This window comes from Porites lutea, chromosome 14 (assembly GCF_958299795.1).
Source record: "Porites lutea chromosome 14, jaPorLute2.1, whole genome shotgun sequence".
Lineage (NCBI taxonomy): Eukaryota > Metazoa > Cnidaria > Anthozoa > Scleractinia > Poritidae > Porites > Porites lutea.
The window spans coordinates 3,269,753-3,283,343 of NC_133214.1; the positions used below are offsets into that span (position 1 = coordinate 3,269,753).

A 13,591-nucleotide genomic window follows, 5' to 3' on the forward strand; every position below is an offset into this window, starting at 1 on the left:
ACTGCCTTGTTATAAATCCACACATACTTTGTGCCAACGTTTAAAGTTACAGGAGACGTACGCTACCATGACAACCGTTGTTTTAGCAACCACTCGCTTTCTACGAGCTGATAGATCAGTAGGTAAATAGAGAGATTGCCAATCAGATGCATGCACGATTAACAATACAAGACGAGTGTAATTTTAATAAAAACAATTATTCCTCTCGCCCTCATGGCCTCTGAGTCAATAGCCCATTCGGGCTCGAGGAATAATTGTTAAATAGCACTGACGTTTCGTGAGAAAAAAGAGAACTAACTAGAAGTCCAACTGTTAAAACATATACGAGGTCATACTGTTTATACGGAAATAACATTTTATGGTTCCTAGGTCTTAGGTTTGATTTTCAAACAAAGTATGTAGAGTTTCGTAGTAGCTGAAAGAGGCGTTTTTCCCTAGCAGTGTCTTAAACATGAATAAACAGCAAATTTATGCCAAGTGGTTGCTGGTTTTTCAATAGGGATACTGGATGTTACAACTGTTACATAGCATGCACTCACAAAAATTTGCTACGACAGGAAATACCATAGAAATAAATGGCGGGAAAACATAGTTTGAAGACAGCAAATGTCTTTTAATTTTCTCTTTTTTGATTCTCACATTCTCTTTCACGCTTAATTCAAATCTCCCTTTCACTTTAATTTCTTTGTGGTTGAAGGAGTGCGTCATTTAGGCGAGAAAAACGACTGAATTGTGGTTCGTTGTTTTTTCTTCGGGGGCTCAGAAACTAACAACTGCGTATTCCTCGCCGCAGATGACGTCCTTTCTCCTTGTTGCAATTCCAGGGCAAAATGATAGTCTGAATGCTCGGGCATTTCCCAGCGGGACAAAGATTCTCCACATTTTTCGCACTTTACCAAATCTGTGCAATCCCCCGTTCGGTTGTTGCCGATAACCTGCATTTTAGCATCGAAAACGTTGTCACTCCCTGTCCTACACGTAACTGCCAGGTTCCCCTTGTCCTCAGATCTTGTCCTCTTTTCGGTCGATGAGGCGTGAACGCCAAAGACATCTCCCCCTTCTTTCGCCCTTTTCCCTGGCTTATTCTTTACTACAAAAGATTGCTGAATCTCCCGGCGAATATCGTCCGGTAAACTCTCCAAAACGGAGCTATCAATTTCACAGTCTTGGTAAGGATTCCTTGGAGTCCGTCCGCCACTTTTGTCCTTTACGTCGCATGTTTTCGCCCCAGAACCCGAGAAAAAAGCTTCTATGCTTTTCTTCTTCGAGGCATGAGTCTCACTGAGTTTTGAGCCACAAGCAGCGTTATCGCTGCTGCCGCCCTTCAAGCTTTCACTTCTATTCTGAAGTGAAATAATCGGAGTAATGATTGAAGAAGTTGCCTTGGAGTTGTTTGAGAACTTTGAGTCACTGTTAACAGTTTCTTTCTCTACTGAATGCAAGCTAGAGAAATCGTCTTCGCCATGATCTTGAGTATTCTCCTTTTCGACCGAAGTTACTGTGAGTGCCTCAGTTTTGCTTTTCTTGTTGAAGAAAGAGCTTATTGATGGTGTACTGCTATTTTCGGATAAGTCCTCAAATTTGCTTGCCGAAATATTCAAGGTAACGATAGCTGGATACCTGAACAATTATAAAAGAAGTCGTTTTTAACGCCAGGAATTTGACAACCAATTTTCTTCGCAAGTTTCTTTCGTAAACTTGGCAAACGTTTAATAAAGACCTAGCAATGGGAGCCAGGCTTCTATCGCACATGGCTGATGTAATAATTACATTAGCCATTATAATTACATTTCAGTTGACACTGCACTCCACAGAGCCTCCCGTAGCTCAGTGGTTTGAGCACCCGAAGAAGAACTCCGAGGGTCGTGAGTTCGATTCTTACCAGCCTCGTCTCCACTCCAGTTCGCGCTGTCCGAGTGAGCACAGGAAGCTTGGAACCGAGCGAGATAATCTCCGGGGACGACTGTGAACGAGGCTGGATTCGCACCTGGAGCTCGGAATTTTTTTTCTGAGCTTTCTGGTGTTAGATTTCTCCTTCTTTCAAAATAATCATAATGAAACAAGGGTCGGTTACGACTGGACAGGACAGCACGTCAGCTCTCATTTATGTTTGTTTCCCAGTAGAGCCATGACGACAATAACCATTACAGTCATACAGCGTAAACCAGAGCGCTTCATGATGAAGCACACCAACCCGCCTCAAATGACTTTATCAGAATTTTTTTTCTCTTCTTTTTCTTATTGACTTCTTCGCTCACAGAAAACAGTCTGCTTCAGAGCAGTTCTTTGTGTCGGGGAGGAGCGTTGCGTGACGACACAAAGAACGGCTGTGACGCAGATAACTGAGAACCTGGTTTATATGAAAACAACGATCATTCAGATCGCTGAACTTTTTTAGAGACAAATTTTTCATTGCCTGTTTGGCGTGAGACACTGGGTCAGTGTTGTGTCGAATTGCATTATGGGATTGTCCTGGGGACGTTATAACTTTATTATTTTCCTATCACCAAGTTGCCTAAGAGACTGGGCAAAAAATCGTCCCCCAAAATGGCCCCATAGTGGAATTCGACGTCACTCCTACCCAGTATCTGCGCGCAATCCCAGAATGACCAATTGAAAACAAGCTTTAGAGCCTGTGCTTCAAGCCGTCGAGTCGAGAACATCTTGGATCTACACAATGGGACAATCACACAAGCAAAGGATCAATTAACATAGAAAGGTACTTTACCACGTGTCGGCTGTGCCCTCCCTGACCGAGTTGAATGGTAACAGTAGATTGTACGCATCCTTAGCGATTTCACTGGCAGTTGAACTTCTCAAGTGACAGGAGCGGGAAAAGGATGAATCATTTTCATTTCTGAAACCAACACCCAGCTGTCTTGCCTCACGGTTATTCTGTAGAAAAAAATAAAATAATATTACTAATTTTACTTTTAATCATACAACTTTCTCTTTCTTTTCAAAAACATTTTTATTCTCGAAGATAAAGACCTAATTGCAGTATTTTTGCCACCGATTTTGCCTGAGAAAACAGCCGACCTTTCACGACGGCACTAATGGTTTCCCCGCGTAAAAACGTCTAAGAAACGAGCGCAGAGATTCCATACTGATGACGCGTACTCAGTTCTGGGTGGTGCTTCTGATTGGTTGAAGCAAATTTTCCTCGCGGCAAGACCAATCAGAAGCACTACCCAGACGTGTCATCAGTATGGAATTCCAGCGCTCGTTTCTCAGACGTAATTTCGCGGGGAAATTAATGGTGATGTTGCGAAATGTCAGCTGCGAGTGTTTTCTTAAGCTACTCTGATGCCGATTCCCATTTTGATCCGGCCGATGTACAAACCAGCCCCTAGAAAACATACGACCCCCTGAGTGTGGGAGAATAGAGTTTGTCACGATTTTGGAAGCCATCTTGACGAGTAGACAACCGCGTGAGAAATTACAGAGTTTGTATGAGATTCTAATGTCGAATAATTTCCGTAAAACGGCTGTTCTAAAAAAAATATCATCAATTGTAAACTAAAGCTACACAGTAAAGGATTATACTAATAAATTTTAGGGGCCGTAACTGTGCTTAAATTTCTCCAGACGCCTGCTTTAGATTTTCCATATATTTGTCTCCAATTTTTCCCGGGAATTTTTTGTCGGCAGGAAGAAAAACTTTTTACAGAAAAATGTACAGACCATCTTAAAGACTAGCGCATGTAGCTACGTGTAACGCCCTCAAATTTTTTCAATACAATCGTTAGGAGTGAAGCTTTAGTTTACAATTCATATTTTTTCAGAACAGTCGATTTACGGAAATTATTCGACATTAGATTCTCATACAAACACTGTAATTTCTCACGCGGTTGCATACTCGCGAACATGGCTTTCAAAACCACGACAAGGTCTATTTGTTACTATGACGCTCGTAAACTACTGCACAACCGCAAAGAAAGTTATATTTACCAATTCAGCTTCTCGCGTGAGTCGTTCATTAAGTTCACCAGCCAGTTGTTCCAGCCAATACTTGACCTAATAAGAGAGAATACACTTTAAGAATAAACATCATTCACGTATTGCAACAAATGGCTTTTGATTGCGGTGGGGAGAGGGGGGGAGGGGCGAGCGGAGCGTAGCAGGTGATTTCAGAGAAGCATGAATTGTCTTGAAAAAAAAAAGAGGCTTATATCAACATCAAAACAGCAAAAAAAGATACATACAAACAACAACAACCTTTGTTTCTGTGTTTACGTACTTAGCACGAACGTACTAATTGACGACGTTATTTTTACGTCTCCTATTGCAGACGGGACCGCCATTTAACGTGGTAATCAAGGCAAAGGCAGCACATTTAATATAATTATTTTGAGACCCTGAGTATTGGTCCGATCACGGGAAACCGACTGAGCTGAACAAAATACCCGTAAACAACTAGACAAACAAACAAAAACGAACTACAACAAAACAGATAAAAGGAAAATTTCTTACCCGAACTAAATCACTCAACAACCTCACCCGCCTCCTCAAAAGTTAGATGGTCCATTCATATTATCATTCCCGACCTCTGCCGGCGCACCACGCATTCCTTTATGTAGCCTCACACCAGATTGTGGTTTAAACTGACTGGTTTTCAAAACCGGTTACTTTAAATGTGGAATGCGCGGAATCCAGGTGCTTTGTCGAGATTGTACGCTGGAAATTTCTGAGCTCACAGTTGTTAATGAGCAAACCGGTTCTGCAACTTATGTCGCACGTGACTAAAACGTCACTGGTTGTTAAGGAAACGCCAGAGCATGCGTGATGGAAAACGCGTCAGGGGCCGGCAGAGGTTTCTCTCTTTTCTCTTATTTTTCTCTCGGCGTGAGAGACCTCCGCTTCCAGGGAAATTTTATCAAAGATATACTAAATTTTACCCCACCTGTTCAACCGTTGCCAGTTTGGATTTTCCTGGGAAGTTTTTACCACAGCCAGTAGATTTCGGCAGTTGTCGCGGTCTAACAGGCTCATGGTCTACACCACGGCTAATCTGGTACAGCCACTCACTGAACAACACACAAACAAAGAAATTAAGAATTATAATATTGTAAATGATTTGAACCCAGAAGAGTTCACTTTAGTAGTCCGGGTGTAAAGTGTAGACGAAATATTAGACTACTTCTTAACGTAGTTCTTCATTCTCTTCAGAGAGCAGAGCGAGCACAATAAGCGAGCGCACATTTAAAACGCCACGCACGAGGAATCCCTCCCCCACCCCTTCCACGCGTTACCCTTCTTGCGGGAGACTTCCTCTGACCATCCCCCGTAGCCTACTCGTAGTCTAGGGACAAAAAGAACACCTGATTTTCAATTTTTCATCCATTTCTTTCCATAATTTTTTTTTTACGACTGAATCGTGCCTAATGTGCCAAGAAACGAAGTAAACAAAATCAAAATTGTCAGCATGAGTGCATTACCGCTTTAATACGTTTTGGGAAAGAAAGGAACGAAAATTTCTGGGACCAGGGTACTGAATGGTAGAAAACGCTTTAATAGTTTTAATCATAACCATTACAATTTCCTCAAATTTGATTAGTGCATTGACTGCTTTATTTTTCACTCGTCACTGTCAATGTGTAGGGTTGTAATCTGACAGTGTAATCGGACAGTTGGCTGTAATCGGGCAGTTACATCAGCCAATCATATTAAGTGCACTCAGCTAAATCCACCAATCACAGAATTTATCACAATCTGAGGATTTTCCAAAATGGACGAATTTGTAACATTAGACAGTGTCTCCGCCGGTGATATTTTACCATAATAAATCGCCTAGTCTCGTCATAAGGGCACGAAAAAGATTAGCCAGCTTAGCATACACAGATTTCTAAGCGCAAAAAAGGCAGAAATTACGAAGTCTCGAAAAACTAACCGAAAAAAAGACTAACCAGCGCCGGCCAGCCACGCAGGCTGAAAAGAGATACACAAAGATACTGCTAATATATCTTACCCGTTTTTTTCACCAAATCGCCCCTGCAGTTCGCCCAGAGAGTATCTGGCCAAATCACTCATCTTCTCCGCTCTCAAATTGGAAGAAACTTCAAAACCAAGTTTGCCTCCCATGTTTCGTCTAAAAGGATGACAAAGGAAACAACCAAACAACTGGTAAACAAAGAGATTGAGTCATCTAAATCAACCCAGACTTAACAAGTAATGTCTCGTGGTAAGTCCCCACATTGCTGCGAAAAGAAACTAAGAAAAAGTTTTAAACTTCACATGGCCCTTTTTAAAAGCAAACTTACACTCTCCGCGCGATACTACATGCATCGACAACAAAAACTTCAGAACTTTTTTCACAGTAGCAAAAAATAGCACAGTTTAAAACAACTGCATATATAATGTCCAAGAGGCCTACTTACCAAAAATGAGCATTTCGGGGCAAATTGTTCCTGAGATGTTAGCCGGTTATACTCAGAAAACTCCATACAAACCCTTCTAATTTTTTGGGGGTTCGACCCAAAAAAATTTAGAAGGGTTCGTATGGAGTTTTCTAAGCATAACTGGGCTACGATCTCAGAGACAATTTGCCCCGAAATGCTCATTTTTGGCAAGTAGGCCTCTTGGACATTGGTCATTTCAGAATATCCTGACAAATCCCATAATTTCAGAAATTTCATTTTTATGACGCCACACTTTAGTACTCTATCACCGGGGTGTCCGTATTAAGTGGGTTGAATTTAGAGAAAATGTAAGGACTTTCTTTTCCCAAGGACAACTTAGCAAACTGTCCTTAATAATGAGGTGTCCGCATTAAGCATGTGTCCATGAAGCAAGTTTTGACTATAAATGACTTTAAAATTCTCATCAGTCAACAGCCTTGGGTCAAGAACATTGCCGTCTGCTTTTAAACGAGTCAGTGTCTAATTTTTTGCCCAGGAAATTTTTTTATAAGCTACGTTTATGTTTTGCTATACTTAAACATTTCAATACCATGGGATATTTTTCTTACACTTTTTTGATTGGCACAGTTTCATACAACTTGGGCACAGCACATTGAGGAAGTAATGTTTGTCTGTTAGGTTTGTGACGTCCACCAGCCAGCTTTGCCAACATCTGAAAAAAAGGAGATGAAAACACAGGGGTATTCTCTTAAATTTCTGATGTGACAGGGGCATCCAACAAGAATATAGTCAAAAACCACTTAAACATAGCATTGTTAAACGTATTTTAGCATTTACACGGTAGATATAGGCATATTTTTATCGCCTAAAAATTTTTCATCTGTTCGTATTTCCTTGCTGAAAGTCTAGTGATCCGAAAATTATAGGGATCAAAACTTACCTTTTCAAAAAATTTCATCCAGAGAAAAGTCTCCTGAAAATTCTAGGAGACCTTTTTAGGGTAAAAATCGGCTAAAAATGGGCAATTATACCATTTTTTACTGAATGTTCGAAAATCCTAGGAGAGGCAGGCAGGCCAGAAATTTTACAACAAATGTTGCGAAGATTCTAGATGTCAAATAGTCTTCCGAACAGATATTTTCCGAAAATTGATGTTGGGTGCCCCTGATGTGAGTGGGGATACTGGTCCCCCAAACTCTAGAGATGTTGATCAGGCAAGATAATCGTCTTGGCCCAGTTCTTCAAAAGGTGAATAATGCTATCCACCAGAGAAATCTCTATCCACTGGATAACACAATCACTTTCACAAATACTTATCCATTGGATATCACAATCTAATGTTTGAACAACTAGGGCCAGGTCACAAAAGATAAATCTACAGACACAGGAATGTTTTATTTGTTCCTTTTTTAGATTTTTAGGCTGTTTTAAGCCATTCTTTCTGTAGTTTTGATTTGTCTGGAAACTTAAATGTGGTTACTTTATATCTGGGAATGTTACTGCGGGCTATAGCTGGACAGGTGTAGGCAGGCTGTTGGCAGCTGTAATAAGGCCAGGAAAAGTTGGGGGCAAACTTATAAGTACATGTAGCCTCACGGAAATTGAAAGTCTGTGTAATGCCATTCAGTACTAATCATGTTCTGGCTTCCCAACCTCTTGGAAAAGAACTTTGATTGGCTGTCTCACTGTGGGCATTGTCTGAAAGATTCTAATTGGTTGTGATGGAAAACTGATCCTATATTTGTATGTGGTGATTTACTCAACTTAAGTTTAGGAGGAGGAAATCAGAATCGCCTGCACACAGGCTACTTAGAAGTACCCTGCCTGGGAATAGGCTCTTAAGTGAAGCAGGGCATGGCCTTGCAGTGTTTTCAAAATCAGCCTTCGGCCGTCGCATCCGACGGCAACTTTTTGATTTGCGACGCCTACTTTCCCTTAGGTAAATTATATGACAAATAAAACTTTGATAAAAAGTGGTAAGTGTTCACAAAGCTGTTGCGAGCAAGCAAACTTGAAATTTTTCTGGAGAATTTCGCCAAAACATCTTGAGTCTGCTTTTAAAATACGTTCTCTGCGTAATACGTTGAGTAAACGTTGAGGACGAGTCGAAGACTGGGTGTCAGTTACAGAGAACATTGTAGTTAGCGGTTTCTGAAGCGACTCTATATAAAACGCCACATTTCGTCTCCAAGAACACGGCAAAATGGCAGAAAAGCGACAGCGTGGTTTACGGGAGATGTGGTCCCTGACAGTGACAAACAAGAAAAAGAAAAAGGATGCTGCAGGTAATAATGTGGTTAAAGCGTACCCTAATATTGTGGTTAATAAAGTTACTAAAAGCATCAAAATTTATCAGTATTTTCGATATCTAAAATTTGCTAGTTCTGCGTCTCAAAATGCGGGAAAATGCGTCTCCAAGAGTCTAGAAATTCAAAATTTCCTGGGGGGGCATGCCCTCAGACCCCCCTAGAGAGCAAGGCCCTCCGGGCCTTGCAACTCCTACTCAAATAAACGCAACTCCTACTTCAAAAACTGTTGAAAACCCTGCCTTGGGGTGAAAATAAAGGAGGGGTGCCTGTAGACTTTGTTGATGCTGCCCATCTACCCACCTGCAATTATCCAATCAGATCATGATATGGATGGGTGGCGTCAGAACAAAGTTTACAGGCTATCCTGCCTTAAATTCTCCCCCAGGCCACACTTGGCTTGCTTTGTTCGAGGATTGTCTTTTTCTCCTCGCTCCACTTTGAAGCCTGTTCACAAGCTACTTAGAAGCAGTACAATAAAAAAAGAATCAACTGTAGGATGTTGAATTTGCCTTACTTTGTTATGAGCAATTCCAGCAGAGCATGTAAACTGTGTCTCTTTAAGGACAGCATCACGCATTTCTGACACAATAATTGCACCAACAGCCAGCTTTCGGATGTTTTCATCTTCTTGTAACGAGGCCTTCCAAGCATCGTTATCAACAGTTTGGTTATCACCATTATCAACCATGAACCCTTCCAGGAAAGTTGATGCAGCAGACCTCTCAGCAATTTCATTAATGCCCATACTGCTTAGTTTCCTGTTAAAATAAATATTAAATAAGCAAGATAAAATTACATGTTTATATCACAAAGGTGTTGATTCAGAATAAACGACCATTTTCTACCTGTGACAGCCCAAGTCAAAACTGCCTACAGTGGAACCTCAATTTAATGAACCTAGTCTATATAACAAAGTCCTTGATATAACGAATGATTTTCTTTACACCAATAATAGTAACCATTTGATAAGGAACCTCAATATAACAAAACCTCTTTATAGCCACCAAATTTTTTTAGTCTCTTGGCTGCGTTGGGCCTTTGTTAAATCCAGGTTCCACTGTAGAAGGGTTCTGAGGACATGTATTGGAGGAAAATTCTTTAAATTTGAACTCTTAAAATTTAAAATCAGGATTACTTTTATTCTGGAAATATCAAATTTATTTTCAAAATTCAGATGTGCATTATATTACCATGAACTACATTAAGACTAAGCTAGAAGTACAAATAGATGTGACATTCACGTACATGTACAATGTAATTAAATAAGGCCACAAAGAAAGTAGAGGAAGGGATAATATTTGTGTAGGAATATCATTATTAGATACTGTGTATCAACATTATGTACCACAATAATAACAATAACCAACCTATGAGCATTACATTAAATAGTTAAATGGTAACACCTTTTTAGCTTGGATTTTTTATTTTCCCATTTCAGGCCATTGATGTTTCTCTAGACAGCTCTTTGTTTTTAAATTTTCAAGCTAATTTACATGCCTGATAATTTATGAAAAAAAAAATTAGACAGAGGAAAAACCACAGCTAGATAACATCACATTGCCCTCAACCAGGGCAACAACTAAGCAAAGCTAAAAGAAGACTATTTTTAAGGGGAAGAATTACTGTTTTTAGTATTTAGCATATAACTAAAGATAGTTTAGATTGCTAGACATGTTATTGTTATTCTTAATAAAGTATTATAACTAGCATCTCCAAGCTATGTTTTTAAATATAGTTCTTTAAAGGACTAGAATGATAGTTTGACTTATGGTATGTTAAAAAAATTACTCCTTAAACTTGTGAGACTTTTATTTTAATGATCATTTTTGTTCTCATCACATTTGTGTCTGATAACGCAGTAATATTAAGGGAGAAGATGAATATTGATCTCTGTTAGTTGTCTTTCAGCTGTCAAAAATATAATGAAGAGCAGCTGCATTTAATCTAGTAAGTCTTCCTGTTTTCAAAAAACAAATAAATTTTTACCATCTCCCTTAACATGCAATAAAGTTAAAGGAGGAAAAAGAACCAGCATTTACTCCCATTGCCTTCTTTCAGGTATTTAAAAACAATTAATTTAAAACGAATTGTTACTGACGATAAAATTTATGCTTTGGCTTAAATATTTTGTATGTATTTAAAAACTTCAAAAGGGAAAGAAAAAAGATAAGCATGTTACATGGAAAGGAGAAAATCCACTACTCCAGTAGGACAATATTTTTGTTCAAATTAGCAACTTAGTGCTCTGAGAAGTTACCCCAAATAATGGAGCTGTAAAATATTTATAAAATATAATTTCACATGTATTTAAGTCGACCTCAGAATACAATGCAGATACCTTTCTACTGTGGACAGTTCACAATACCAACACTGCACATTCTTACACTCTACAGTAACTTACATTTTCACCTTTTCTGTCAGATCAAGATAAGCTTCATCCACACTTGCTCTCTCACAATGATCACAGAAGCGCGAAAGCACCGCAATCACCTCGGCTCCTGCCTCCCGATAAAGAGTTAAGTTGGCTTTACCACGGGCTTCTGGAACACGCACCAAAGTTATTTCTGGACATTTGTCCTTAGCCTCATCTCCTCGCATATTTCGAGTCACTCCAAAATCACGTGCTTCATAGCTCACTGCTATTATACTGTGAAGTAAATAAAGGCAATCATATATCTGAATGCCTTAAACAGGCTATGACAATAATGCTTTAACTTACATGTATCAGCGGTCACCCCTGGGGTCGATCCCAGAGACATACTTGTACATGGCACAGGATTTGTTGACATTTGCTGCATTTTCTACATTTGTTGACATTTGTAAATCTTTCATTGACCCTTTTAATTGCAACTCAATAATAGAGGTATTGATAAGAACAAAGGAATGCGTCCTTGCAATGTGGAAGTCCCTTGAGCAGGAACTCACTACACTTTGTGACTATAATCTTCATCTAAACCAACTGCTGCTCCAGGTGGAGAAGCAATGGCAGCATTTTGTGGAGAAATTTTGTTCCTGGGAGATTTGTAACTGTCATTATGCAAATGCTAGGGGGGGGGGGGGGGTCCCGAGGGGTTCAAAATCCCCCCGAGATGACCACTGATAAGTGCATAACCAGGCTTATTACTACATTAGCCTCCTATAATAATATTATATCTGTCTACCTTGTCTGGGCAAAATCAGGCGTTTAGCCTATGGTGATCATAATTTATATCTTATGCCTGTCAACTCTAATGCATTATGCATGATTTCACGCTTGTGGATTAAGGACATCAAACTCATGCATCAAGGGCAATTTCTCATGCCTGACTCACAAATCCAGACGATTTGTTCTTTAACATAATTGATAACAAAATTAAATTTAATATTCCCGAAAATATTCTAAAAAGTAGGCTCGATTTCCACTGCTCTCTCAGTCCTCCCTGAGAAGAGACTTGATTGAAGGAGGAGCGCGGGCTCATTTCCCACACAGTGGCTGGTAATCGAGCCTATCCAAAAAGGTGCTCAATTTTATCACAGCACACTAAAATGTCGCCTTTGAAATAGCTTTAGAAGTGCTCAAAGGTTATCAGAGCATCTTTGGACATTTTCAGCAACGTTTGGTAGTCTTCCGAAAATCATCAGAAATGTTCGGAAATTCTGGTAATGACAAGAGAAAAACCTCATGCATTTGACTCAGAAAAAGTTGGCAGGTATAAATAAATATTACAATGTGTTTCTTTAGATGATAAAGTTGAGTTGTAAGGGGACGTCATTCATCATTCGTCAGATCATCTTCTGGGTGAACGTAGTCACGAATAGGACTGTTGTTGTTGACAGTGACTGACGTTCTGACAACCAGTGCAATAGTCATCTTCAGAGTCAAAGTGAGTTGTATCACGGCAGTTGATGTTATTAAACTCCGGTTATTGACCTGATTGGTCAATTAAGTCACAATGTTATTGGTCGTCTGTCAGGGGGGGGGGCATCAGGGTGGTACGTAAACCGCAAAACCGCACAGAATCATGTATAGACACCGCACAGAACAAGATAAGAAATCCACAAACCTCATTGAAGTTACCCAAAAATTTCTAAATACTGCAAACTGCTTGGTTTTGTAATTTAACCACAATACCGCAACTTTAAAAAAAATTCCGCAAAACCACACCAAAAATCAAGCAGCTGTCAGTTAAGCCGTGATGTTCTTGGCTATTAAAACTCGTAATGTCATTGGTGCGTTTCGATCCGTCTATTGTCACAGTTAAACAGTCGTTTATTGTAGTCAAATTGTCAGTTGTCCAGTTGTCCTCTCGTAGTTTTGCTCGCTTATAAGTGATGTCATGGAAACATGATATGTGAATAAATGGGGTACGTTCTAAGTTAAAAGGACTCGGTGCGCGTTTTTTTTTAACGAGTTTTTACGCATGAAGAAGGCCGAAAGACAAGATGCACGTATCTATGCTTGATTCGTGGATGTTAAATGTTAATATTTGCCATATAAGGCAAGAAAAAAACGCAGCAAGTTTAACATCTGTTTAAAATATTGTTGACACCATTTTAAATTGCATATTAGTTACCGGAAGAGTCTTATCGCTTGTTTTTGCTAACTAATGAAACAAATACACTTTGTTTTAAAATCGAACACCTAATCGAAGTTCAACCTACCCTCCACCTTTCCAAGTTTTATACTGAACCACGGCGCAAGGCTTTCCTCGTAATTCAGGATTCCGTCTCTGTTCAACTTGGACGTAAAAACAATCCATATCAACCAACGCTACAATACGATCTAACGCCATCTGTCCTAAACACCCAGGTACGACGACGCCACAAATATTACGACGAGAATCCTTTTGGACGACCGGGGGAAGCCATTTTGAATTTTCTGGTTCTCCCGCGAAAAGGTGTTTTCTAATGAAAAGGGAGGGGAGGGCAACGCTAACAAGACAC

General features: G+C 39.8%; 1 protein-coding gene across 1 annotated transcript; it reads right to left on the reverse strand.

Moving 5' to 3' along the window:
• Window positions 1-675: 675 nt before the first annotated feature.
• LOC140924159 (DNA polymerase eta-like) lies at window positions 676-13,552 on the reverse strand. The gene is made up of 9 exons (XM_073374189.1): window positions 13,310-13,552; window positions 11,070-11,315; window positions 9,183-9,426; window positions 6,968-7,071; window positions 5,969-6,088; window positions 4,904-5,027; window positions 3,952-4,017; window positions 2,729-2,895; window positions 676-1,620 (listed from the first exon to the last, which is right to left on the reverse strand). Exons 1-9 carry the CDS (start codon window positions 13,438-13,440, stop codon window positions 705-707), a joined length of 2,118 nt encoding a protein of 705 aa, XP_073230290.1. The 5' UTR covers window positions 13,441-13,552; the 3' UTR covers window positions 676-704.
• Window positions 13,553-13,591: the final 39 nt, after the last annotated feature.